At 56.4% G+C, this 25,367-nt stretch overlaps 3 protein-coding genes across 6 annotated transcripts; 1 reads left to right on the forward strand and 2 right to left on the reverse strand.

The window, feature by feature from the left end:
- Positions 1–184: 184 nt before the first annotated feature.
- On the forward strand, positions 185–5,450 carry LOC109145003 (aldehyde dehydrogenase family 3 member A2-like). The gene is made up of 11 exons (XM_039562991.1): positions 185–287; positions 942–1,115; positions 1,332–1,563; positions 1,654–1,739; positions 1,828–2,036; positions 2,173–2,290; positions 2,412–2,553; positions 2,719–2,885; positions 3,440–3,539; positions 4,213–4,448; positions 4,556–5,450. Exons 2-11 carry the CDS (start codon positions 954–956, stop codon positions 4,580–4,582), a joined length of 1,479 nt encoding a protein of 492 aa, XP_039418925.1. The 5' UTR covers positions 185–287; positions 942–953; the 3' UTR covers positions 4,583–5,450.
- Positions 5,451–5,540: 90 nt separating this feature from the next.
- Positions 5,541–11,742, reverse strand: LOC104691175 (multidrug and toxin extrusion protein 1-like). 3 transcript variants are annotated; one of them, XM_039562980.1, is made up of 18 exons: positions 11,526–11,742; positions 11,045–11,209; positions 10,857–10,958; positions 10,624–10,692; positions 10,234–10,382; positions 10,094–10,136; positions 9,946–9,990; positions 9,515–9,612; positions 9,266–9,363; positions 8,632–8,745; positions 8,477–8,544; positions 8,125–8,233; positions 7,910–7,985; positions 7,762–7,831; positions 7,336–7,468; positions 6,973–7,067; positions 6,467–6,611; positions 5,541–6,104 (listed from the first exon to the last, which is right to left on the reverse strand). In XM_039562980.1, exons 2-18 carry the CDS (start codon positions 11,201–11,203, stop codon positions 5,884–5,886), a joined length of 1,794 nt encoding a protein of 597 aa, XP_039418914.1. In that variant the 5' UTR covers positions 11,204–11,209; positions 11,526–11,742; the 3' UTR covers positions 5,541–5,883. The 3 variants fall into 3 exon arrangements, with proteins under 3 accessions (XP_039418914.1, XP_039418915.1, XP_039418916.1); XM_039562981.1 differs by having other exon boundaries at positions 11,045–11,341; XM_039562982.1 differs by lacking the exon at positions 10,624–10,692.
- A 673-nt stretch (positions 11,743–12,415) lies between these two features.
- LOC104691018 (multidrug and toxin extrusion protein 2-like) lies at positions 12,416–21,765 on the reverse strand. 2 transcript variants are annotated; one of them, XM_039563141.1, is made up of 17 exons: positions 21,643–21,765; positions 19,685–19,786; positions 19,157–19,225; positions 18,662–18,810; positions 18,475–18,517; positions 17,818–17,862; positions 17,327–17,424; positions 16,982–17,079; positions 16,542–16,655; positions 16,281–16,348; positions 15,884–15,992; positions 15,419–15,494; positions 15,033–15,102; positions 14,336–14,468; positions 13,959–14,053; positions 13,648–13,729; positions 12,416–13,275 (listed from the first exon to the last, which is right to left on the reverse strand). In XM_039563141.1, exons 1-17 carry the CDS (start codon positions 21,736–21,738, stop codon positions 13,031–13,033), a joined length of 1,692 nt encoding a protein of 563 aa, XP_039419075.1. In that variant the 5' UTR covers positions 21,739–21,765; the 3' UTR covers positions 12,416–13,030. The 2 variants fall into 2 exon arrangements, with proteins under 2 accessions (XP_039419075.1, XP_039419076.1); XM_039563142.1 differs by lacking the exon at positions 19,157–19,225.
- Between the last annotated feature and the right edge of the window lie 3,602 nt (positions 21,766–25,367).

The raw sequence follows: 25,367 nt of genomic DNA on the forward strand, positions 1-25,367 counted from the left end.
CTGTGGCACTTGGGCCGCACGTCCCCTTTGCCCTGGCGTGGGCAAAGCCATGTGGTCCCTGCCATCCCACACCGGGGCTGAGTCACTGCCCTGGCTGGAGGCAGCGATCCAGGGCTCCACAGCCCAGGACAGAGTTGGGTAAAGGGCACCTTGTACCCAGCAAGAGCCCTGGGCCAGGGCCAGCTCTCCCGTGGGAGGAGGGATCGCCCCCAGCCATGGCAGGGGAAGGGCTTGTGCCTGCTTGCACTCGCTGCAGAAGGCTGGTGGAGAGAGAAGCTTCTCTGAAGGTAACTCACTTTTTTTCCTTCATTTTTTAATGAGTGGCTTTCTTGGGCTGTGTCACACAGCTGTGGCAGTGGGCTGGGAAGAGCAGGATTTAATCATTGTAAGGGGATCTTGGTGTCTCGTTTGGTTGGGCAGGGATGCAGGAGCAGATCTCTGGTCCTGACTAAAGAGTGAAATGCTGCTCCTGGGAAGCAGGGTGAAGCCTCTGCGGTGTTTTGTCTTATTTCTTGTGAAGACATGTGAGGGCCTCGGGGTTATGGGGAAGACGGGTGCAGGCTGGCTCCAGGCACACAGCTCTGCTTCCAGCTGGCTGCCCACCCAGGCCATGGTCATCTCTGTGTCTTACCTCCTTGTGAACACCCCTGTGAGCAGAGGGTCGAGTGGCTGGTGGGTTTGAGGATACCCCCAAACTTAGAGAAAGCATCCACAGAACAGGATCAATCAGCAAACCCCCCTGTGAGAGCTGCCCCGTGCAGGTGGGACGGGGCTTGGATGCTGTGAGCCCTGAGCACTCAGCTTGGGAGCAGGAGCTCCTCTCCAAGAAGGAGAACATCTCCCAGCCTTGCTCTGGGTGGGACGCCTCATGGTGGTGTCCCCAGGGCTGAGCAGCCCTCGCTGGCCCTGTGGTGAGCTGGGTGTCGCCGGTGTCTCCTCAGCGCTGAGCAGCCATGGAGAGGATGCAGCAGATCGTGGGGCGGGTGAGGGCCGCCTTCAACTCGGGCCGGAGCCGCCCGCTGGAGTTCAGGATTCAGCAGCTGAAGGCCCTGGAGAGGATGGTGCAGGAGAAGGAGAAGGACATCCTGGCAGCCCTCAAGGCCGATCTCAACAAGGTTTGTGTCGTCAGTGGGTCTCTCCCTCTTGCTGTGCGTGGACAGTGGGTAACCCTGAGCAAAGCAGGAAGGCCAAGGGCTGCCTTTGCAGTGACAGATGGTTTTTGTCGTGTCCCCCTCTGTGGATCTGGAGGACTCTGACTCTCCATGGTGCCACAGTGGCTGTGGGAGGTGGGTGCCTTTGCCATCCCCTCCCCAAACTCCCTTTTCTTTCAGTGTGGGCACAATGCCTACAGCCATGAAATTCTGGGTGTGCTGGGGGAGCTGGCCCTGACCATGGAGAAGCTGTCGTCCTGGGCAGCCCCTCAGCCCGTGAAGAAGAACCTGCTGACCATGAGGGACGAGGCCTACATCGGCTACGAGCCGCTGGGAGTGGTGCTGGTCATCGGGGCCTGGAACTACCCCTTTGTGCTGGTCATGCAGCCCCTGATCGGGGCCATTGCAGCAGGTGGGGATCCAGCACAGCCCCATCCTTCATGGGGTGGTGGGTGGGGAGAGGATGTGAGGGCTCAGTGTCGGTGCTGTGTCTGCCCTGCAGGCAATGCGGTGGTGGTGAAGCCGTCGGAGGTCAGCGAGAACACGGCTCGGCTGGTGGCTGAGCCCCTGCCACAGTACCTGGACAAGGTGAGTGTGGCCCTGAGTTGGTCCCCAGGTTTCTCTGTGCCACAGTGATGCGCTGAGTTGGGGTGACCCTGACACCCCTGCCCTGCAGGATCTGTACCCCGTGGTCACTGGAGGAGTTCCTGAGACAACCGAGCTGCTGACCCAGAGATTTGATCACATCCTCTACACTGGCAACACCGCAGTGGGCAAAATTGTGATGGCAGCAGCTGCCAAGCACCTGACCCCTGTCACCCTGGAGCTGGGTGGGAAGAGCCCCTGCTACATTGACAAGGACTGTGACCTGGCTGTCGCCTGCAGGTCAGCTTGTTGCACCTCTGGTGGGCCCTGAGCAGTGGAATGGGTACCCTGTGAGGCAGGGGGATGTCTCTGGGCCAGCATGCCCAGCTCAGGTGGTGCCTGGTGGGAAAACCATCTCCCTTTCTCCTTATCACAGGCGGATAACATGGGGCAAATACATGAACTGTGGGCAGACCTGCATCGCCCCAGACTACATCCTGTGTGACCCATCCATCCAGAGCAAGGTGGTGGAGAACATCAAGACAACTCTGAAGGTGAGGGAAGAGACCCTCGTGCAGTGGGAACGGTCCCTACTGCAGGCCAGGTGTGATTTCCTGGAGCTGTGGCTGTTGGAAGCTGTGCTGAGCACTTTGTTTCTGCTGTGCCCTTTGCCAGGAATTCTATGGGGAAGATGTGAAGTCATCTCCAGACTATGAAAGGATTATCAATAAACGTCACTTCAAGAGGGTCAAGAGCCTGCTGGAAGGGCAGAAGATTGCTCATGGGGGAGAGACTGATGAGGCCTCCTGCTTCATAGGTGCTGCTGGCAGCTGCTGGGGAGGGGAGGTGGTAGTGGGTGCTTTTTGGGGTCTGTGTCTTCCTTGGGTTGTGTTGAACGCAGGTCGAGTCCAGGACAAGGTCCTGGGATGGGCCATGTCTGTGTCCAGCTCATGCTGTTCTCCCATTCTCCCGTTTGCCTCAGCACCAACCATCCTCACTGATGTTTCCCCGGAGTCCAAGGTGATGGAGGAGGAAATCTTTGGACCAGTGCTGCCCATTGTGACTGTGAAGAGCGTGGAGGAAGCCATTGAGTTCATCAACCGTCGGGAGAAGCCGCTTGCCCTCTATGTGTTCTCCAACAACAAGCAGGTGGGTCTGGGCTGTGCTTCCCCATGGAAACATCTCTGCATAGCTGGAATCTGAACATGGCTGATCCCGGACACAGCTCCTGCAGGGTCTGTGTCAGTTCCTTTTCCGTGTGAATTGCAGCATTTGGGGGCCATGAGAGTCTCCAGAGCTGCTGGAGGCTCCCAGCCTCCTGCTGAAGGGCTCTAGGTTTGTACATCTCCACCCATGCAGCTGGGTGCTGCTTTCTGCAATCTCTCCTGCCCCAGCTTCCTGGCTCTGTTGTGCCACTTCAGGAATTCAGGTCAGGGCTTCGCCCTGGAACAACAGCCCCAGGCGGTTTGGGTGGGAGAGCTGAGGAGCACCCTGGGCTGACATGAAGCCTTTTCCTTTTGTGGCTGTTCCAGCTGGGCAGATCCTGTGCTTAAGTGGTGTAAACTGGCCTCTCTCATCGAACAAGGCACAGCCTGTGCCCCCCACAAAGGGGGTTGGAAGCATCACTCTGAACCCTCCCTGCTCTGGTACATGGTGTTGTGTCCCATCTTGACTTGTTCTCTGCCCTCTCCCATTGCGGGTAGCTGATCAGACGGGTGATATCAGAGACCTCCAGTGGTGGCATGACAGCCAACGATGTCATCATGCACTCCATGGTTCCAGATCTGCCCTTCGGTGGTGTGGGTGAGTCCCTGCTCCCGCCCCTGCACCTGCATTCCATCAGCAGAAGCCTCTGACCCAGGTGCTCTCCTGCCTGCTTGGCCATTCAGGAACTTCCAGCTGCATTTTCCCATTAATGTTATTTTCTGGGGTGGGTTCCTTCGTAAAAAAGCTCGTTAGTGTTTTGGTTGTTAGGCCTCCCAATGAGAGAGGAAAACCCCCTGGCACATAAGTGAGCTGTGGTTCCCCTGTGCTGGGGTTGGGATGAATTTGTCCATGGCCTGGTTGAGTTTCCACAGCTGCTGTCAGGCTCATGTGGCAGAGACAACCCAGCAGTGGGCAGAGGGCTGAGGTCTTGGGTGTTCCTAAATGTCCTCATGTCCCACTCCTTGAAATCACAGACCCTGTTCCTCCTGTCCTCGACCCCTGTGTGAATTTTGTGGGAAAAGCAAGACTGGCCCTGTGAGGAGAGAGTTGGTGTCATTAACGTTTTAAGGATGGGTGCACACAAGCAGCAGCTCAAGGCAGTGAGCAGGTGCTCACTTATTTCTGTGCAGTTAAAAAAGCTGCTCTTTGCATCTCTGCCCTGAGAAGCAGCATGACCAAGCTTTCCTGTGTCCTGGGGGCTGCCAAACTGAGTCTGAGAAGCGCAGGTGTCCCTGTGCCTGGTGTGACCCTGCCTGGCTGTGCCCCTCAGGTCACAGCGGGATGGGCGCCTACCACGGCAGGCACAGCTTCGAGACCTTCTCCCACCGCCGCGCCTGCCTCATCAAGGACCTGAAGCTGGAGGTTGTGAACAGACTGAGGTACCCACCTGGCAGCATGGAGACGATACATTTGGTCAAGCTCTTACTCGTGAAGCAGTGTAACAAGAGCAGAGGGGGACAGTTCATCTCTGCCCTGCTGGCGGCTGTGAAAACCCTGGTGGCAAAAGTGAGCTCTGTCCCCTGAGCCCCACCTGCCCTCAGCCTCCATCACCCCATTCCCTTGGGCTCTGCTCCTTCCCTGGAGGACTCATGCCTGTTCCTGTGCCTTTCCAGGTGTTGTTCCCCCGGCGAGAGGGGTGATGGGCAGCCGGCCCTCGGACCCGCTGCTCTCTCCCTGCAGTCCCAGTGCTGAAATTTTCTTTGCTGCAATTTCATTTCTTCCAAGGCAGCCAGTGCACTGAAGAGGTGGAAGACAGCAAAATGCACCTAAAGCAGAGACACCCCCCAAGTTAAAGGCTGCAGCTCCTGCTGAAACAGGAATCTATCCAGACCTAGGCCATGAGTCATGCCTGAGCAGTGAGTGGCAGATAGAAGGAAAGAACATCCACCCTGCTTTGCCAACAGGAACTCCTCTAAAACCTCCTGGGAACTGGGAGTGTTTGTCACGAGGGTATCTAAACAAAGCCAGTCATTACTGAGCCTGTTATCTATGCAATGCCTCACCTGATCCCCAGAGGAAGCTGGTTCTGCATAAGGCCTGGAAATATGGGTCTCACTGCAGGGGACAGTCCAGGCTGGTTGTCCCCAGATCAGAGGGAAGGAGCCTTGAAGAACCTGCAGCATCTCATCCTTGAAGGGACTCCTGACTGAATGGGTGATGCTCACTGCAGAGAAACCACCTTTAGCTATCCAAGGTGTGCAAAGGCCACCTGAGGTGGTGGCAAAAGCCACCTGAGCTGTGGGCACGCTGTCCCAAGGACTTGAGAAGTGCCAGGGACTGTTGTGCTGCTGCATTTGGGGCTGCTGGGGCAAAGACAGGGGCACTGCTGTGACTGGAGTCCCAGGTCTGGGAGGTCCTTGGCGAGAGTGGCAGGGCAGCCACAACCACCTCCTCTGTAATTGAATTTCAGGGATTTATTGGTTTATGCATAGTCTTTTACCTCCAAACTTGTAACTGAGAGCTGACCTTGACCCTTGCTGAATAAAACCTTTGTTTTACTGCAAAGGCCACCTGGGGCAGGGCAAGACCCATGTGTGGGTGTTCCCTGCTCTGCTCCCAGCCCCACCCTCAGCCTCCACCCCAAGGAGCCAGCCCCACTCCAGCCGGATTTATTCTTTATTGGGCATTTGTCACAGAGCAGCAGTGGGAGCTGGGCTGTGCTGGGCTCCAGCTGGTGGTGACAGCATGGGCTGGAGGGGGTCACCCACAAGCTCAGTGTGTGTCAGGCAACCCAGAGCAGCATTTTGGGTGCCAGAGCAGCCTTGGGGCCCATTTCCAATCAATATCTGCACAAACACTGCTGGACACTGACAGAGGCCCTTTGGCTCCCGTGGGACAGGCGTGTGCTCAATATTCTCGCTGGCTGGTCCATGCTTTGTACATTTGTCCCTCAGGAAAGGCTTTCACCCCAAAAACAAGTCCCCAAAGTCCTTGGTGCCAGTCAGTCTGTGCTGGTGATCAGCTTTATGGCGATGCCGAGCGCGAGCGCGGCCACGGCCACGGCCGCTGCCAGCCCACGCCGGAGGATCAGCCGCTTGGTGACCACAGGGGTGGCCGGCTCGGAGGGGGGAGATGTGGCTGCCCGCAGCTCCAGCTGTGACGTGGGCTCCTCCAGACTGGTGATGCCCGTGAGCACGACGTCGCTCTGCACTTCTAATCCCGCTGCAAGGAGAACGGGGACTGAGGAGGTTGGGAGGGATTGAGGGGTTTCTGGGGAGGGTTTTGTCACAGGGCTTGAATGCACATTAGGAGCAGCCCAGAGCGTGGAGATTTCCAGCTCTCCAGCAGGTCCTGCCCTCAGAGGTGACACCTGGTGTCTGCAAGGTGGGAACTGCCCACAGGTCGTCCCTCTGTCACTGCCCTCCTGAGCCCACGCTTGTAATCACTGCTCTCCCAGTAACTGAGGGTGTCACCAGCATGACACTCTCCCCCTTTTGTGGCTTGTTCCTGGCTTATGCGAACCCTTAGGGACCCCTCCTGCACCCAAACCCTCCCCTGCATGCAGTGCCCAGCTCCTGCCATACCGACAGACCCCAACACCGCCCTGGCAGGGAGGTAAGTGTGGGGCTGGGGGGCTGCTGCCACATCCAGATCCTTAAGGGAGGGTTCAGGGCCCAGGCTTGGCAGCTCCGGTGGTGGCAGCTGGGTCACTCCTGCACGGCGCTGGGCCTGGGGAGGGAATGTGCTGGGTTTAGCAGGGAATTCCCGCCGAGAAAAGCTGTGTTGCCTCTCTTGGGGTCTCCCTGGAGCTGTTGAGGTACGAGGTGATGCTCAGGGCTGCAGGGCTGAGGTAGCCCCAGTCACCCCATCTGCTCTGAGCTTCATGTCCCCAAACAAGGTGCAGGGGGAAACCTTGAGGGCACTGAGTGCTTGTGCAGGAGGGAGCTGAATACGGGGATGTCATGGGAGCGCTGGGTTGTACTCCAGGGCACTGGAGGACAGTGCTGGCTGTGAGATTGAGCCTGTCTCATCCCAGCAGAGCACTGAGGACCTTCCCAGTGCAGGGACATGCTGTCAGTGCCTGGATTACCTCCTTGGCTGCCTTCTCCCAGTCCAGGCGGGAGATGTAGGTGATGAAGCAGGTGCAGAGGATGAAGACGCAGACGAGCATCGCGATCCACAGGCCTGCAGAGGCCACGTGGCATCAGCCGGAGCCAACCCAGCATCCCAGGTCAGCGGGGACATGGGGTGGTCATGGGTGCCTGCTGTGGGGCTGGCTTTTACTTTTCCCCAGTAAAAGCCCCCAGCCGCTGCAGGAGCATTCCCAGTCCACCCCAGTGTGCCCAGGCAGGTCAGAGGGGGGAGAGAGCCAGGCACGAGGGTTATGGTGAGCCCTCAGTGGAGCTGCATCTGCCCGTGGGGGTTTGGGGGTGCAGTGCCCAGGGGTCAGTACCCATGACGCCGATCTTGGCCACGAAGAGCAGCACGGCTGCCAGGGGCATGCCCACACCGTAGTAACTCACGGCGTTGAGGATGGCACCAAATTTCTGCTTCCCGATGCCTCTGAGCACCCCACTGCAGGCACCCTGCCAGAAAGGGAGAGGGGCTGGGGCAGGGAGCATCACCTCAGCCAAATTCGGGAGATGACCCAGCTCCCTGCCTCTGCCCATTATTTCTGTGTCCCTGCCCAGTCCTCTGGGTCACCCTCTTTTTGTGCACTCGATGCTTTCTAAGGGATGATCCCAGGAGCTCTGCAGGGTCCTGGTGTGGGCACCAGTGCCCAGCTGCAGCCTGAGGGACCCTCAGCTGACCGATCCACGATGCTGCTGCTGAGCACCAGGATTCCCTATGGAAAACAATAGCATTCCCTGGGACTTACAGTCATGGCTTCAAACAAGTGGAAGACAACGTAGATAGGCATGACCCACGCCACCAAGTCAATGATCTCCCTGAGGATGGAGGAAAGCCAAGGATCACTTTTGGGAACTGACCTCCACACACCGAGGCCAGGAGCTGGGGGCACTCACTTGTCCTTGGTGAAGATGTATCCCAGCACGTTCCTTGTGGAGGCTAAAATGGCCCCCACAATTACACAGAACACCCCTGAAAACACAGCACAGAGCTGAGCCCAGCCTGGCCGTGTTGGAGAGCTGGGGAGAAGAGGCAGGCAGAGGACTGCAAACCCTCCCTGCTCCACGGGAAGGAGCCCAGGAAGAGACTTCCCAGGATGTTGTGGACTGACCTGTGCAGATCAGGCTGGTGGTGGAGGATCTCTTGGCTGCCTTGGCGTCGCCAGCCCCCAGCGCATTCCCCACCTGCACACTGGCAGCTGTGCCCAGCCCCAGGGGGATCTGCAACCACAGGGCTCTGACAATGGGGTTGTCACAGTGACAGTGGGATAACCACCCGTCAGAGAGCAGGATAGAGTTGGGGATTTGATTTAAAGCATCTCTGTAGGAGGGATAGGCAGGAGCAGGGAGAGACTCAAGTGCGGAGGGGGAAGTTGGAGGTTTGCTGGAGCTGATTTTTGCTTTGTGCCCGGCTCGGGATGGCCCCCACGGAGCCCTGGTCTGTAGGGATAACTCAGCCCTTACCATGAAAGCCACAACAGACACCTCATAGATGATGGACTGGACAGAGAGCTCGATGACACTCAGCAGGCCTGTGGGACAGGAGGGGTCAGCGCTGGCTGTGGGTGCTGCTCTGGGTCGACCCTGGCCATCTCCTGGCAGGTCCCCTCTCCACTGACCTATCAAGAAGCTCCCAATCTCGTAGGTCCACCACTCGATGCACATCATGAGCATGCTGGGGATAGCCAGGGAGGTGAAGCTGTCCCACTCCAGCAGACACTCTCTGGACCAGCCTGTGGAGAGGAGAAACGGCACCTGATGGATGACCAGACTGCCCACGTGTTACATCCTGAGTTACAGCACCTGAGGCAGCTGGAGGTGCCACTCCTGTTCTCAGAGCCAGCAGCTCCTCAGCTCCACAGGATCTCCAGCAGCACAGTGTCCACCTACAACCTCTCTCCCGTGGGCCACAGAGCTGCACAGCCCTCAGCTCATCCCTCCCGGAGCGGAGTGTCCAAGGACAACCTCCTGCTTATGTCTGTGCTCATCAGGCTTTGGGGCTGAACCTTCCAAAGGCTCAGCAGAAAGGTTCATTTCTGCAGAATCAGTGTTCAGTGCTGAGCACGCAGCTCTGCCAGAGCGTGACGAGCTGCCACTGAGCAGCACCGTGGTACTCAGGGCACCTCGGGCTGGGGTTAATATTTCACCATCAGGGCAAGCAGAATTCCTCTTCTATCAATAATGCCTGATAGAAGTTTTATGGACACTTTTGGGTAAAGCAGGAAGCAGAGGAAGCAGGGGAGATGCCCTTACCTCCCCAGGTGTTCACATGGAGCTTCCGGCCTATGATGTACAGGAACAAGAAAATGGTTTGTGAATACTGAGCGATGGTGTTGGCCCAGGCAGAGCCCCTGCAGAGGAAGTGAGAAAGATCATTGGCATCCTGCTTATGCCTCCCTCAGGGTGCAAAAAGACATCCGGCCGTGCTCCTGTGAGCTCAGTGTTCCCTTGCCATTGCCAGGTGCCCTATTTTCCTCTCCAGGGGACACAGGTGTTACTCACGTGATGCCCAGGTGGAACACGTAGAGTAAGACGTAGTTTGCAGCCACATTGACCATGTTGCCAATGACCCCACTCAGCACCAGCGGCCACATGATCATCTGCAAAGAGGAGGAGATGGGGAGTCTTCACAAAGGTTTTGGGAGGGAGGTGTGAAGGTACCTGCAGCCCTGCTCTCAGTGCCTTTCCCAGAGAAAACCCCAGACTTCCAGTGATGCTGGCTGCTTGGAAAATGGGCGTGATAGAGGTAAATCCCTGATGTGGGGAAGTATGAAGGGAGGTGGATGGATACAGCTGGCTGTGGGATAGGGTGATCTACAGGGTCAGAGCTGTTTTGGAGCACCAGGGCACTGGGAAGGGTGAGCATGGAAACCCTGTATGTACAGTGGAAGGGAGCCCTGAGCCAGGGTGGGTGTGAGGACTTCAGGACCCACCTGGTTCTGCAGGTATCTCGTCTCCAGGTTATACAGAAACACCACCTGCAAAGGAAATTTTGGATGAGATGAGCCAGTGCTGAGCAGTAGGATGGGGACAGCCTGTCCCCATGTGCAGGTGGCATCCAGGGTGCCCACGGGCACTCACCGGGAGGGCAGGGAGAAATGCGTTCACGTATTGCTGGGTCAACCTGGGGACACACACGGGTGGGGTCAGGGAGGGGCATGGCCATGGTCACTCTCCTCTCAGCCCCTCCACACCGAGGAAGGATGAGGGCACCACCCAACCTGGAGACCTCGGGATCCTGCCGCATGAGCAGCATCAGCTGCTCGATGTTGATGAGGATGGCACAGCAAGGGAAGCAGCAGAGGAGGATGATGATGGTGGCACGCTGCAGGATCACCCCCACACGCATCAGGTTCTTGCTGCCATAGGTCTGCAGGGTGAAAGGGCAGCAGTGAAATCAGGTGGTGCTGGGGGAAAGGGGACCGTGGAGCAGTCTGAAGACCACCTGGGAAGGATTTGGAGCACAGATCTCCTCCTTATGGGATTGTTACCTGGGGATAAGCTTCTCCAGCTTGCAGGAGCAGCCAGGCACCATGAGGTGCCTGGGCATCATCAGCTGATGCTGGAAACCCCCCGTGTCCCCAGGACAAGGGCCAGCATGTCCTACCCACCTGTGATATCAAGGTGTCACACGCTGAAGTCAAACCATAACCTACAGAGATGGCAGTGACATTTATAACCTGGGGGTTAAACAGGGTGGAGGTGAGCATTTAAGGCTTTCAGGTAGGGAGAGGGGCTGAAAGGAGAAGTGGGAGTCTGAAATTCCCTCTGTCCTTTTCCCCTGCCGTATCTCATCCCAGTGTCAGCAGGGAGGGAGCTGGTGCCCGGCCCGGGGAATGCTTACAGCGATGGCCAGCGTGACAGAGGCTAGCTCAACCTTGCCCAGGTGGCCACAGAATATGGAGCTGACAAGGTGGATCAGGAAGATCAGCAGCTGGATCAGGATCTAAGCACGGAGGAGAGCTGAAGGTTAGGGGCGGAGGCGAGCAGGGGTAGCTGTGCTGGGGGGAGTCTCTCCTCCCGGGTCCTTACCAGGGGTGCCGCCAGCACCAGCAGCTTCCTCACGTCCTCCCAGAAGTTTTCCGGAATCCAGCGGCGTTTCTTCTCGCAGCTCCCGGGGCTGAGATTGCCCTGGCCGGCGGCCCTTCCCTCCCCGAAGCCATTCTCCTCGGGGAAGGTCTCCGGCTTCATGCTGCCCTGCCAGGGGAGTGGAACAAGCCCCTTCCTCCGCGCTCTGTTAAACCCCGCTGCCGTGAGCAATGTGTAACCACGCTGGGGTGAACTTCAGCCGGGGCCGGGCGATCCGGCCACATGTTCCCCGCGGCTGGGCTGGAGATGGGAAGGGTGGGCAGTGGGTCAGGGCAGGGCACGGACTGGTGGAGCCCGGCGGGGTCCTGGCAGTGCAGTGGGCAGCGCAAAGGAGCCCGGGCGCACCGTGGGACGCACTTGCTGCCTGTCCTGAGCCAGCGTTAGGGGCTGAGCCCTCCTAAATCCACCCTGAGAACCCTCCTACCTCTCCTGCTTCACCACAGCTCCAGCGGCCAGTGGGCTGGAGGGTCGTCCTCCTCTTCCAGCAGCGGTGGAGGAGGGCTGGGTGTGTGCGCGGCTCTGGCGAGCTGCTGCCGGCAGTAGCGGGGCAGTGCCTCTTTCACTCTCATCACAGTGGCCAGGACATGCCGGCCCCCTTGGCTCCAGCTGTCCCTGGCACAGCCCCGCCGTGTCGGGTTTCACTGGCTCCGCTCCCCCAGGCCGAATATACCGTCCTCGGCCCGGTGGGGAGCCAGGGGAGGGGAGATGCTGCGCAGTGCAGACCCCACCTGCACGGAGTGGGCGGTGGGCTGGGATAACTCATGGGACAGAGTGAGACACCTCCCTCCTCTCCCCACACTCCCACCCCAAACCTACCGGGCTTCTGAGCAGGGCAGAGGCTGCCACGTCCTCCCACTGGTGTTGGGGATGATGGCAGTTTCGAGCTTGTTTGTGTCACATTTTTTCATTCCCTGTCCATGGGCCACCAGCACCAGGAAAGTTGAGGGAGGTGCCAGGCATCTGCTGGATTGAGGTATTGACCTCCCAGGGCCCAGCAAGTGACACGTCACAGTCACTCAGCTGCAGGTAAGGGCCCGGACAGGCCCAGAGACGCTCAGTGCTGGGGTGTTTGCACTATGACATAGGGCAGTTCTTTGATGGCTCTGTAGGGTTAAGCAACACAACCTCCCTCTTCCATGGTGCTCAACACCCATGACAACGACAAATCTTGCTTTCATACCCAAGGGGAAGAGTGATGAGACTGTGTCTGGAGCCAGCCTCAAATCTCAGGGCCAAGACCAGACCCACGTCTTTGCTCTTAACAGCACAGCCCTGCCAGTGACCAGGGTCATGCTCGCAACATATTAAACAGACTAACATTTACTCAGAAAACTTTATTGTATCAAAATCCCACCTTACAAAAGTGCAAAGAAGAGTTGCTTTAGGCCCGTGCCCGCCCTGCAGAGGGAGAGCGGGGTCAGGGCCAGCAGCCAGCACCCAGCAGCCCAGCAGCAGTCAGACATCTTCCAGCAAATTCCACTTTGTTCTGTGCTGCCACAGCAGCTGCAAGTGGGATTTGCCACCCCAAGATGCTGGCACAGGCTGGTGCGTGAGGAAATGTGCTGTGGGCAGCAGGAGACTCTGCCATGAGCAAATGAGACGGACCAATGTCCCCAGAAAGCAGGACAGCAGCACCAGGACCCTGTCTCGTTCCCAGGTCAGCCCCAGGATACACTCCCAGCTCTCACGAGTGACATCCCAGTGCAGCGCAGGAGAGGAACCAGCTCTCAAGCACTTTTATTCCCAGGTGCCACATCCTCACCCCCTTTAAGAACTCTGTGTGTGGGATAAAACATCATGAGTTAACCAGAAACCGTGCAAAGGGACTTTTTGTAAGGCACTGAGGGGGAATTCCTTCCCCACACCATCCCCCTGGGCCATTGCCACGTGCCCTCCTGCTCCATGCACAGTTCCCCAGTGTCCCTGGTTTTAGCCATTGCCAGTCAGGAGCCGGACCAGGATTCCCACCAGCAGGACAGTGACGGCAGCAGCGGCAGCCAGCACACGGCGGATGATCACAGCCCTCCACTCCACAGGGGGAAGAACAGGGACAACAACAGGCTCCTCCTGGGGGCTGAGCTCATGGTCAGGCTGCCTCTCACCCATCACGATGCCCTCAGGCAGGACCGTGGTGTCCCCAGTGTCCCCAGTGTCCGTGTCAAGGGAGGTGTAACCTGAGGGACAGAGGCGAGCGCTGCAGGGAGGCCGAGCTGCCCAGCCAGGGGCTTCCAGGCTGATGCTGCACAAGCAGCAGTGACAGTCCTGAGGGTCCTTTCCCAAGGCTTGGGGACACTGGGACATGCAGCTGCAGCTGTCCCAGGTGAGGCGGGCACATGGTGGCAGTCCAGGCTCTTCCCTGGAGCAGCCTATCCTGTACCCCATTAGTGCAGGAGAGGTGCCACTGGCCCAGGGCCAGCAGCAGGCTCTGTGCTCTTGCCAGCCATTTGAGCCTCCAGGACAGACATGGCTGCCACGATTGGGAAGGAAAGGAAGAGGTTGGGTGGAGAATTTGGGCTCCCTGCCTGGTGTCAGGCCCAGCTACATACCCACAGCAGATGTTTTGTTAGCAGCTGTGCCACTGGAGTTCACATCTTCCACTTGTTGTTTCATTCCAGCTCGGACTTGAGCCTAAAAACACAGGGAAGAGTTGCTCTTCTCAGGGCAAGAGTGTCCTGCCCAGCCCAAAAAACCCTCTATTCTCCCAAGACAAGCATTCTCAGCACCAAACTGCTCCTCTGCTACAGGAGGACAGATCCCAGTTCACTTCAGCCTCCTCCTAGAGGGCTGTAGTGTTGTACTGAAACAGGAATTAACTCAGCACCTTTCAAGAATTACCAGAGAAAAGCACAATTCTCACCTCCTCTGCAGCTTTCCTCCAATCCATTCGGATGACAAAAGCCAAGAAGGAAAGGGCTTGCACGGAGATGCAAATGATCATCCCAACCCACAGACCTGCAGCAATGGGAAGTTACTTCAGGGAGGGCTTGAGGAAAACCTGCCTTTGCCAGCCACTGCCAGAGTGCCCAGGGACTTCAGCCCAAGAACTTTCAAGGAAACAGTTCCTGGGGGAGCTGGGAGTAAGCCTGGATTTCCTGGGACACACTCAGTGCCTGCCCCAAACACAGCAGTGTGCAATCCAGCCCCACTGACACAAAGGGAGGTCCCAGCACGAGTTCCAGGGCTGAGCCTTTGCTCAACACAGCTAACACAATGCCAGCTGGAGGGCACACATACCTAACACCCCCATCTTGGCTGCAAACATCAGGGAGATGCCGATGGGGAAGCCAATTGTGTAATATCCGACGGCGTTGGCGATGGCACCCAGCTTCTGCCTGCCCGTGCCCCGCAGCACCCCGCCACAGGTCGCCTGAGGAGAGCGGGCAGAGAGGTCACTGCCAGGTGGCTCTGGGCCATGGCACAGCCCTGGGGACAGGGAAACCCACAGCACTGTCCCACCAAGCCAAGAGGGACCAAAGCCACGTTCTGGAGCAGGTGGCGTGGGGCTCCTCTCGCTCCAGCTGCCAACCCAGACACCAATAGATCCCAAGGAGCTTCCCCACAGTGTCCATGTCCCTCCCCCAGGACATGACAGGAGAAAATGGGCCAAAATTACTGTCTATTGAGTATCCCAGTGTGCTGGGAGAACCTGGTATCTCTGAAGACCCAGCTGCTCATTTGTGTTGCTTTGATAAACCTGTAAAAAGCTGGAGCCTTGGCCAGGGGAATAGAGGAGGAAAAACTGGGCTGTTTGCAGCGATGCCAAGGGGCAGCTACAAGCACAGAGGACACTGAGGTGCTACAGGTAACACAAGTGGCTGCTGTGACAGTTTCTCTGTTTGCTTCTCTCATTTTAACAGGTCCAGAGTGGGCTTCAGGCAGCTTTGCACCCCAAGCTGCAGAGAGGAATCACTCCACATGCTGGAATACTCACTGCTGTTGCATCCAGCAAGTGGAACGGACCAAAGATGAGCATCACTTTGGACACCAAGCTGACAATCTCCCTGTTGGGAAGATGTAGGGACTGATCAGGGGAAGCAGCACCATGCAGTCCCTGGTTCTCACACATCTTCCTCAATCAACCACAAAGGCTGATCCCAGTTCCCTGATCCCAGTTCCCTGATCCCAGCCTGCTGCCATGGTAGTGTCCCAGTGTTAGAAGCAGCTGTGCTGCCCAGGGACCCAGGGAAATGGGGAGGAACCTTTGAGGAATGTTTGCCAGATGGGGGGTTTATGAACTCTTATCTGTCAGCAGCTTCTGGGGTATAAATAACACCTCCCAAGAAGGCAGTAATACTCCAAAGAAAGCTGTTAACCCACCTGTCATTGGTGAAGATGTATCCCACCACGTCCCTTAGGCTTCCCAGTAATGCTGCAACCACCACAGCAAAAACCCCTGAAAGAAAAAGGAATAGTCAAATTCCTTCAAGGGCAGCACAGCCTGCTCCTGACCCAGGCCCAGACCTCAGGGGCTTCATGTGGTGGGGACTGGACTTTGCTGACCTCAAATGGTACTGCAGCAGAGGATAAATCTGCTTTCCTTACTCTCCCCAGATACTCCCTCTACCCTCTGGAGCGTGAGGACAGAACGCTAAACTGTGTTTTTAATTATCAAAGCCTTTGCACCAGGCTTGTAACAGGAAAGAGGAGTCAGGATCTTGCCTTGCCCAAAGGGTCCGAACAAGTGCGATTGGGTTCGTATGGGGGCTCCCCACCCCTGTCAGAGGGAAACGGAACCATTTGCTGGTAATTGCCCTTTCTTCTGCTCTGCAGGACTGCACTGACCTGTGCACAGCAGTGCAGTGATGCAGGAGGTCTTGGCTTGTGCCACATCCCCTGCTCCCAAGGCATTGCCCACTCTGACACTCGCAGCCACGCTGATGCCCAGGGGCACCTGAGAAGCAGGAGACAAGAGGAGGTGGGTGACAGCAGAGCCTGCAGTGACAGCAGAGCCTGCAGTGATTTTATTCTTCCCCAGTGGGGAATTTGGGACAAACTGGCATTGCTGCAGTGAAGGGATTTTCCACCTGCAGCACACCCTGGCTGTGCAGCTGCATGGCAGGCTTGAGAGGCATCCCCTGCCTGGTACCAAGCCCTGCTTCCCACCTCAGCACTGATCCACAGAGCCATTGTTTTGGGGTTACTCCCAGGCTGTTTGGGGTTTCACACCCCCAGCCCTTACCATGTACGCGACACAGGCGAGCTCGTAGATGACAGATTGTGCACCCAGCTCCACCACACTGATCAGCCCTGGAAAAGATTTGCCACCTCCTTCACTGGCTGAAAAGGAGGCATCTATCCCCATGGAATAGATGGGAACACTTGCAGCATCCTGCAGACCCCAACCCTGTAGGTGAGGAGGCTGCTGCTGGCAGGGGGGCTCTGGGGACACGCTCAAGCAGCAGCCACCAGGAACCAGAAGGAAAAGAGGATTGGGGCTCACCAGCCAAGAAGCTCCCAATCTCAAAGGTCCACCACTCAATGCACATCATGACCATGCCAGGCACTGCTAGCCAGATGAAGGAGCCCCAGTCCACGAGGCACTCCCTGCTCCAACCTGACATGAGGAGGTGAAGCAGAATGAACATGTGTTCTCCATCTCCTCCCCTAAAGGGGAGCCACATCCTCTCCTGGACACCCTCTGAGGACAACCACCCCTGCAGCTCACAGGACATCAGCCCAGGACTGTTGCTGTGCCATGCTGCATTCCTGAGACAGAATATTTGACAAGAATGTGTTTGGAGCTACAGTAAAGGCCTTGAGACATGGCTACAGCATCTTCCCACTGTGAGGGGATGGCAATCCCTTTGTCAGGTGCTGGTGACAATGCCAGATTCCCAGGCCCAGACACTGGTATTCTGAAGGATTAAGGTAGAACAGTACCTCCCCAGGTCTTCACATGGATCTTCTTCCACCACATGTAAAGGACGAGGAAGATAACCTGGGTGTACTGAGAAACCATGTTAGCCCAGGCAGAGCCCCTGAGGAGAGAAAGAGACAGGCAGGTTACAAGTGATCCTTCCCCACCTCCTCAGCCACAGCAGGACAGACCCAGGGGCACCCACAGCAACCTTGCTGCAGATAAGGGACAGACCCCTCCAGCCTCAGCTTTGCAGACTGGGGGCTGGGGGGAGAAGGTGGCACAACTGGGCACCCAGGACACCCCCTGAGCCCTGAGCAAACCCCTGCACCCAGGGAGAGACTGTCACCAGCCCTTCTCACACTTACACCATGCCCAGCTTCAGAGCATAGAGGAGGAAGGCGTTCATGGCCGCATTGAGGATGTTGGCTGCAATCCCTGTCACCACCTGAGGCATGATGATCTCCTGGAAGCCAAGGAGGAACTTTGAAATTTGCTTCCCCAAAATGCAGCCCAAGCCCCATCCAGTGAACACAAGGGAGACCTCCAGCAATGCCCAAGGAGAAAGCCAAGAAGGCAGCTCATGTTCCAGGTGAGGCTGGGCTGTGTGAGACATGCAGGAGGTGACAAGCAGAGCTCGGGAACTGGTGCAACCCATAAAACACAGAGTTGGGAAGTAGGAAACGGAACCAGCTAAAGGAGATTCCCACAGCTCAGCCAGGGCTGGCTGGGGAGCTGTGCATGACATGTTCCTCAGCCCAGCTCTCCCCAGAACAGGGTGAACTTTGATTCCCAAGTTTGACCATGTTCATGGGAATACCTTTATTCCATGGCCAGAAGCTGGCTAATTGTACAATACCTGACTCAGTAGATATCTTGTCAGCAGCTGGTACAGAAACGCCGCCTGCAAAAGTCAGGATTCAGTTCATCAGCACACTGTGGTTCAACAGCCAAGTGCCCACTGAACACTGACAGATCAGTCCCCCACCACCTTCTTCCAAAACCCCTGTGCTCCAGCTGAAGCACTGCCAGCACCCAAAACCAAGAGTGACAGAAAGCACATCCCATTCCCACTGGGAAGACAGATCAGTCTCCAAATGGGAAATCTCCAATGCTTCCTCATCAGCGTGAGACAGCCTGGAAAGCTTGGAAGAAAGGATAAACCTGCAGACCCTTATCCCACAGGGTACTGCTCCCTGCCTCAGAGGAGTCAGAGCCCAGCAGCTGTGAGTGTGGGAACAGCTCCAGCCTTTATCTCAGGGTTAAGAGTGAGGCTGGAGGCCCTGGTTCCAATGTCCACCACCAGTTACGTGGCCACAGCAAAAGCCTTTGCACAGGAAGATGAGAGAGCCCCTGTTTGCTGGTCCAGGAGCTGCACATCTGGTACAGCACAAGGTCAAGGGGCACATTGTAAAACCCCAAACCTGCCCTGTGAGCCACACAGCAAAGGCCCTCCCTCCTTTCCCTGGTGTTACTAAGGGATACAGAGCTTCCAACAGCTTTAGTAGAGACTCACAGGAAGTGCTGGAATAAAGATCATCACGTAGAGCTGAGTTAACCTGGAAAGAGAGTTGTTTCCCCAGTTAACGATACAGCAAAGCAAGAGCCAAGCCAAACAGCATTGCACTCAAGCTCCAGAGAGCCTTGATTTCAACAATCCATGGCAAATATCTGATCCAGAAGGGCTGGATCTCACCCCTGACCTGGAGACCTCGGGGTCCTGTCGGATGAGCAGGAGGATCCTCTCAGTGTTGATGAAGAGGGCCCAGCAAGGGAAGCAGAACAGCAGCAGGATGAGGATGCCCCGCTGAAGAATGGTGCCCACCTGCTTCAGGTTCTTGCTGCCATATGTCTGGGTTGGGAGAGAGGATCAAGGTGGGCATCACAGGGAGACAAAGGGTCTGGGCAAACGCTCAGGGCAACAACAGGACAATTAAATGCCTTTCCCATGCCCTGCAGCTGCGAATGCCAGGCTGGCTGGGTGTAACTCACTCTTAGGCAGATCGAAAATCCTTTGGTACCCAGGCATGACCCCGGGCTCCTTGGGGAGGAAGCAGGCTCCAGCCAGAGTGTTTGCAACCCTGTTCTGTCTGGCAGCTGCCACCCCCCTGCCCTTTGTGCCCAGATCACACTGCACAGGAGGTGAGACACCACCAGTAAACCCCCCCAGGCACAGGAAAGGGAGAGCTGCTACAGACCTGGGTCATCAGCGTGTCACATGCTGAGGCTAAGCCAGAACCGATGGAGATGCCTGTCACGTTGATAACCTGGAGGAGAGACAGGGAGCCTGGCCCACAGCGCTGCGTCCCTCCCAGCTGGGTGGGGAGACAGTTCTGCTACAAGTTTCTGGGAAGTTTTCCAGTCCTTCTCTATTTCTCAGAATAACACAGTCTTTTTAACTAAATAGCCTCCTCTCCCCTCTGGTGGGGAAAAGGATCTCCTAGCAAGGGGTGAAGATCTAAAACACCACAACAAACAGTGCTGCTCTTGGATACATGCCCTGGTCTGGCAGGTTCAGAGAGCTGGCCAGAGGCTCCCAGCTGCTGGCCTTGCACTGGCACAGGCACTGAGTGCCCAGCTGCCCTCTCCTGCCTGTGCTCAGGGCAAAAGAAAGAACAGGGCCCTCACATACACATTCTTACAGGTTTGGTTTTTTCCTCTCTCCTTTTTTTGGTGACACACAATTCATATGTTTGAAACCCAAGGGGAACTGGAGCAATACATACGGACACAGCCAGGGTCACAGCATCCAGCTCGGCTTTCCCCAGGTGGCCACAGAAGATGGAGCTGACCATGCTGATCAGGAATACCAGCAGCTGGGCAAAGAACTGGGATGAGAGAAGGAGACAGTGAGATGAAGACCTGTTAGGATGGTGGAACACCACCCGTCCCCCAGGAGCCGGACTATGAGTGCTCAGGTTTCCTGGTGTTTCTGTCCATGTCTCAAGCCAGGGCTCTGCTGAGGTCCTGGGAACCCATCCCTGCTTGCCAACACTGCTGGGCAGGGAAGGCAGCCCCAGGACTCACGGAGGCTCGCGGTGGCTTTGTTTTTCAAAGCCCACATCTACCTGCCCTGTGGTGTTTTGGTGTTACACAGCCAATCTGCCAGATGACCTCATTTCAGAGAGGCTTAAGGGCTTCACTAGAAATCCTCTTTCCCAAGACGAAGGCTGCATAGAGAAGGGAAAATAAAACATCCCAGTGCTTTTCCACATTTGCGTGCATGTGTGGAAAACTATCCTCCAAAACCACAACATCCTCTCCTCCTGGAGAGACACCAAGGCCAGTCTGTGTGTTCCTTGCCAGCAGTGCGTAACAATGCTGCAGCAGAGATTGATCTCCAGACCTCATTTTCCCTTGGCAGGGGGATGTGCCCTCTACAGACATCCAGAGCACAGCTCAAACCAGATGGCAGGAGTTAGGGACATTTATACCCGCCGAGGGGTGGCCACAGCTGGAAACCATGCCCAGGAGCTGTTCATGCTCCTTCCCACACAGCAGTTGGCAAGCCAAGAGCCCAGAGATGCTGGAGAAGCAGCTCTGAGGGGTCAGAGGAAGAGCAGAACAATCCCTTCTCCTCTGCAGACCTCCCCACTGCTGCCTGCAGAGGCAGTCCTGCTGCCAGGCCCAGGCATGTTTGACTTACTGCTGTGAGTAATCCCCACAGGAGAGGTCTGTACCACCAGCATCATCTCAGCACAGTGCTTATCATGAAACGATCATTAAACAGCAGCTGTAGGTATGGGTTCGAGGTGTCTGTGCACGTGGAGGAGCAGGCTGTGCTGCAGGCTGGACGCTTGAGGGGACTAAGAGGGCTTGATGCGCTCAACTACAGTAACTGAAACTAGTCTAGACTTCCCCTGCTGACTGAACACAGCAGGTCAGGGATTTGATGTCAGGGAGGGTGCCTCCGAGAAGTTTAACAGTCGGTACTTATTTACCAGATATAGCACATAGACTAAAAGCACCAAATTTCACACGCGATTGATTAAGACCAGGGCTGTGGTGCGTGGTTCCCCTTGGCAGAAGCCTCTGCAAAATGTGCTCAGCATGGTCTGTGCCAACTGCCAAAGGGTCCATTTCCCTCCAGAGGGTCCAGACAAATGGCAAACGGCAGCTCCAGTCCGGGGAGGATTTCAGGACAGCGAGTCATAAAGCACCTTTGCACCCAGAGCCTGCTGAAAGGAGACCTGGCACTACGCACAGTGACTCGCTTGTCACTCAAGGGGCGAGTGACAGTGGCAGTGCCAGGGCTCAGGCCTGGTTTCACCGAGCAGATTAACATCTTAGTCCCCCTCCCCAAGCCCACCACTCCTCTTCCAAAGTCGTGCTGCAGGGAAGCAGAGGGACCACGATGGGCAGCAGCAAGAGCTTCTGGGGCAAGGAGTAGGGATCCGGGCGCCAACCCAGGCATGAAGGGTGGTGGAGGGACCCCGCTGGCCCCGGCGCGGGCCATCCCCGCACATCCCCGATCGCAGATCCGCGCCCGGAGGCTGGAGGCAGCCGAAACCCGGCGGTACGGGACCAGCAGGGCCCGAGGTCTCCCTCCTCGGCATCCCGGAGCTCCCGGGGAGCGCTGCCCGGCTCCGGGCGGCCGAGCCCCGCCGCGATCCACGTCCCGGGGACGCGATCCCGCACCGTGTCCCCCGTGTCCCTCCCCGTTTCTCCCCGCCCAGGGTCTCACCACGGGCCCCGCCAGCCGGGCCAGCTCGTAGCACTCGTGCCGTGCTCCCGCGGGCAGGAGGCGCCGGGCGCCCCGCAGGCACCGCGCTACCCCCATCGCCCGCCGGTACCGCCGGTACTGCCCGCGCCGCCTCCGCCGCCTTATGGGAACGGTCCGGTCGCCTCCGCCCCCGGGGCCGCGGGGCTGTGGGCGGGGCGGAACGGCTCAGCACAGCTCGGTACGGCACGGGCAGCTCCGGGTCCGGGAGCAGAACGGGAGTGGGACCCCCACGGCCGTGCTCTGACCGCCTGGCGGCAGCTGCGGATTCCCCACACACGTGCGGGCCGGAGCCAGAGCCCATCGTGGGGTTTGGGGGGGTTGGGGATCCCCTGTTTGTGGTAGTGGTTTGGGGATCTGCTGTGCAAAGGGCAGGGGATGCCCCTGTTTGTTCACTGACATCTGGAGCGCTCCTGCTCGTCAGCTCTGGGATGGGGATCCCCTGAGAAGCCACGTGTTGACCAGGGGTTCACCAGAGGTCCAGAAACCCCCAGGTGGTGGCTATGGACTGGGGAATTCCTTGAGGGATGATGGTTTAGGACTCTCTAAGTGCTGTCTGTGAGGTGGGTCCCCCAACACATGGGCTGTCAAAGGCAGGAACGGGACATTTGAGCAAAGGAATGTCCCCTCTGCCATCAGCATCATGGAAACAGTGGAGGGCAGCCGGCTCTGGGCAGCCTGCCCTTCTCCTCCATCCGCCCACCAACACCTCATGAGCAGGGATTGTCCCTGATCCAGGGATTCTCACCCAGCAGGCCGGTGCCCAGTGGTGCAGCTGGCAGGGGGAGGAGGTTGGAATGGCTGTGTTTGCCCAGCACCTGGCAAGAAGCAGATTTGGTTTGGGTGGGAGGCTGGGTTGTTACAGGAGTGGAATTTTACCTAAGCGCAGGGACTCGTAACCAAGTAGCTGTAACCAAACCTATTGCTAATGCATGGAAAATTGCAGTGGAAAGTGGGTCTCAGTTTTCCAGCTGTTTAAATGCTGCCTTGATGCTTTATAGCTGTGGTGTCACCAGCTCGAAATGTAATGTCTTGTTAATGTTTCACTTATCCCCTTGTCCTTTCAAATGTGACTTCAAATGTGTCCTTTCAATGTGACTTCACAAAAAAATTGTATAGTAGTAGTGGTGAGTCACAGTCATTCTGATTTTAAGTGCCCTGATGAAATCAGGGTATTTCCAGACAAAAGAGTGCTCCTCTCAGTGATCCTTCCCTCCTCCCCTGTGGCCAGTGGTTGCAGGATGGTGCTGCAGGGGCAGCTAGGAAGAAACAGAAATGGTTATTGGAAAAGGTGGCAACAGGCTGGTGGTGTGATTGTCACCAGCCTGGCTGCGAGACGGCCCGAGGGTTCCTGAGGTGCCGTTATCTCCCGTGGAGGCAGAAGGGAAATGATAAGGCTCAGATGGTGCTATTCATGGTCCTAAATGAGCAGTGCAAGTGTGAGTCCCTTTGAAGTCTACTGGTGACCCTGCTGAGATCAATACCTTGGGCTGGCGAAGAGCAGGGAGAGAATCAGGCAGAAACCTGTGGGAAAAGGACTTTGAAAATAAAAATGACCATTTTTTCAGGCTTGGGAGAGAAATGTTGCCTCCCAGTCCCAAGAGCCAGGTCCTGGGCTAACCCCCAGAGAGCCAAATACACACAGAAGGGCTGTGATTGAAATCCCTTCCCTTGTGTTTTGCTGGTGCTGTTTGAAACCAACTCTGGTCACTTTCAGAAGTGCTGTTCTGTGTTTCCATGGTGAAACGTGGATGCCAATCCTGCTGGAAAGTGGCAGAATGGGTACCCCAGGACCTGGCTGGATGAGCAGGGATGCCCTGAGGCCTCCCCCATCACTGGCACAACAGACCTGGCGCTGCCTCTGCCTCTGTGGCAGGGACGAGGATCTTGCCAGCTGCCCGATGGGATTCAGCAGGACTCATCTTCCGGAGCCACAGATGATGAGGAGGGTCAAAGGTACCACCAGCTGCCCTCAGCAATCCGGATATTAACAGGATTGCAACACCAGTTGGAAGAATTTGAAGGGTCAAATTCCATGCGGTCATTTTAGACCTCCAGTGAATGCGGAGCAGCATTTTGGGAGGCTGATACCTTGATGCAGACATGTTTAAAGGAGTTAATGTGTGACCAGCCACAATCCAGATGGCCTGCCCTGCTGGAGCTGGTTTCGGCAGCTGGGACCCTGTTCAGTTATCAGCGATGCTGATGTGACTCCAGAAGAAAAAAAGCTGAGAGGAGAAGGATTGCAGTTGACTTGCATCATGTGCAGAGCAGAATTAGCCCTTTTTCCCCCTGCAGATTCCCAGCAGGATGGCTACACCAGGCTTTCTCTGCATATGGATGTCCATAATCTGAAACAGAGCCAACATCTTGCTGCTAAAATACACCCCACAAATATACTCGTAATTAAGAGCTCTCAAATAAGGAGAATGTCAACACACAATGGATTTATGTCAAGCACTGATCTGTTTGAATTATGTCCCTTCCTTTAAGAGGCTTTGCTGCTGGCTGATGTCTGCATACTGTGGAAAATCCACTCCCCTCAGTGCAACGTGGAGTTCAGAATGCAGCTGAATTAAAAACTAAAGAGCCTTTTACAATCAAATTGGCTTTTAGGATCAGATGATCAGAGCCATCAGTGGATACTTTAGGGTAACTCAGCTGTTTAAGTGCCGCATCCAGATGGTTTTTGAACACTTCCAGGGATGATGACTCCACCACTACCCCGGGCAGCCAATTCCAAGGCTTGACCACCCTTTTGGTGAAGCATTTTTCCCAAATATCCAACCTGTTGCAGCTCAAGGCCGTTTCCTCTTGTCCTATCGCTTGTTACCTGGGAGGAGAGACCGACCCACACTTGGCTACAATCCCTCTCCAGGGAGTTGTGGCGAGCGATAGGGTCCCTTTGAGGCTCCTTTTTTCCTGGCAGAGCTCCCCCAGCTCCCGCCCCGGTCGCGGTCCCCGCTTGCCGTGCGCGGTGTCCCCGGCAGATGGCACCGGAGCCCCGCGGGTCCAGGCGCTCCCGCAGCTCCGGGAGCAGCGGGAGGGAACCGAGGGGGGACACGGATCCCCTTTCCCAGCCGTTCTTTGTCTCCGCCCCTCTGGCTCGACACTTTTAACCCTGCCGCATTTCGTCAGTGTTTGTATTGTTCCGTGCCGACAAGGCTTTAATAAGCACCGGGTGCCTACTAAACATCCATGGAAATCCCAAAATTTGCCAATCATTTGCCAAATATTTGGCAAATACTTTGGGGAAAAAATACTTGCTAAATACTTTAGTGAAAAATATAGTCTCTACTAGTCAAACCGGGTGCAATATAAAAAGAAACAGTGCTTATAAAAAATGAATAGGAGTTAGGAAAGTGCAGTTAGGTACTGGCTCTAGATAGACAAGAAACTGCTTATTAAAAGCCTTGGGATGCTGTCCTGACACTTCAATTCCAGTGCCTCAAGCTGGTTCCCAAATGGGCATCCCGAATCTGTGATCCTGCTGCAGAACCAGCAGCTGGGCAGGCACTCGCCCACCACATTTTAAGCGCTCTCATGGTGTAACCTCAGTTCAGTCACACCTCGCTTTGTGATGGTTTTTTTTTTGTTAAGAACAGCTGTTTCCTCATTTTATTTCATTGTTCTTCAAGAGAGAAATGTTTTTGACTTGTTCTGTATTTCAGAGCATCTTCCTCCTGCTT

Source organism: Corvus cornix, chromosome 19 (assembly GCF_000738735.6).
Source record: "Corvus cornix cornix isolate S_Up_H32 chromosome 19, ASM73873v5, whole genome shotgun sequence".
Classification (NCBI taxonomy): domain Eukaryota; kingdom Metazoa; phylum Chordata; class Aves; order Passeriformes; family Corvidae; genus Corvus; species Corvus cornix.